Source organism: Vespula pensylvanica, chromosome 12 (assembly GCF_014466175.1).
Source record: "Vespula pensylvanica isolate Volc-1 chromosome 12, ASM1446617v1, whole genome shotgun sequence".
NCBI classification, from domain to species: Eukaryota; Metazoa; Arthropoda; class Insecta; order Hymenoptera; family Vespidae; genus Vespula; species Vespula pensylvanica.
Window position 1 is genome coordinate 3576718 of NC_057696.1, and position 1508 is coordinate 3578225.

The window sequence follows — 1508 nt, forward strand, 5'->3', positions numbered from 1 at the left end:
TTTTTTTTTTTTTTTCTATTCTTTCGTTTACTCTTTTATTTTTTCTCCTCTTTATGTATCGCAGCGAGCCAGGCTAGGGACCTATTGTCGCGCATGCTCGTCATCGACCCAGAACGACGCATATCCGTCGACGACGCGTTGCTTCACAATTATATAAACGTCTGGTACGACGAGGGTGAAGTAAATGCCGTAAGTATTGAATCTATATAGATCATTTGATGAAATGAAAAATGTACGTACGTACGTACGTTTAAAAAAAAAAAAAAAAACCATGATGATGCGTACGACGATGTCTTATTAGGTTGTTTCTGTTTCATTTCTTTTTTCTCTCGTTTAATTTATTTTTCTCTCATTCTACTTATTCTCATATACTTGTTCTGCTTCTTCTTCTTCTTCTTCTTCTTCTTCTTTTTTTTCTTCTTTCTTTTAGCCTGCCCCTGGCCCATACGATCACAGCGTGGACGAGAGGGACCACGGTGTTGATCAATGGAAGGAGCTGATCTATCAAGAGGTCATGGAATACGAGACAAGCCATAATTCAGCAGCGGTTGCTCAGCCGTCAGAGAGTGCAGGCTCCCGGTAGATACAGCGAAAGTTGTTGTCCTCGCAGCTTTTCTCCTGTACCAGAGAGAGAGACTTGTAAGAGAGTTAACAAATGAGATAGAGGAGGAAATAAATATAAGTAGGCTGCTACTGGACCTCTCTTTCTCTCTCTTTCTCACTATATATATAATATATATATATATATTTCTTTTTCTGTCACACACATACTCTTTTCTCTCTCTCTCTCTCTCTCTTTCTTTTTCTGTCTGTCTGTCTATCTCTTTCTCTCTCTCCTTTTTTCCCTCTCTCTCTCTCTCTCTCTCTCTCTCTCTCTCTGTTGATCATCAAGCCCCATCATTCTCCGAATAATAAATCAGACTAGCGAAAAATCTAATGAAGAGAGAAAAAAACTTCATATTGAAATTGAGAACCTTCGGAGACACCTGTCAGTCCACGGAATCCGATGAAAATATGAAGTTCAGGTTAACAGTTAAAAACCTGAATCGAAACAAGAGGAGGAACTTCGAGAGAGAACGTAAACGATCGTCGTCAGATTGTCCATTTAATTCTTCATTTATTATTTTTTCTTCCTCCTCCTCTTCTTCTTCTTCTTCTTCTTCTTTCTCTTTCTTTTTTCTTCTTTTCTCCTTTCTTTCACGTTGCTTCATTCATGTCAAAAGACAAGCAAGATCAATGAACGTTCGGCCACACTATTATTTAAATACATCCTCCAGCATCACTACTGAAGAGTAATTTCACTATTGAAAATTCATAGAAGAATTCGTTTCAACGACCACGTCTCTATCTGTCTATCTATCTATCTATACGTATACATATAAATAAATATATATATATATATATATATATATATATCCATTTATTTCTTCTCCAACAATGAAGGAACAAATTTTTTAGGCTGACGTTCATTCGTAGGCAGTAGGCTTTAGAATCTTTAGGTCGAGATC

The 1508-nt window shown here is 37.1% G+C and overlaps 1 protein-coding gene across 12 annotated transcripts in view; it reads left to right on the forward strand.

The window, feature by feature from the left end:
- LOC122633268 (stress-activated protein kinase JNK) overlaps positions 1-693 on the forward strand; it is a 156254-nt gene extending 155561 nt beyond the window's left edge. For all 12 annotated transcript variants that reach the window (XM_043820967.1, XM_043820971.1, XM_043820977.1 and 9 more), the window contains 2 exons: positions 65-189; positions 431-693. In XM_043820967.1, the coding sequence (XP_043676902.1) occupies positions 65-189; positions 431-583 (278 nt within the window). In that variant the 3' untranslated portion in view covers positions 584-693. The remainder of the gene's footprint in view (positions 1-64; positions 190-430) is intronic.
- The last annotated feature ends 815 nt before the right edge of the window (positions 694-1508 follow it).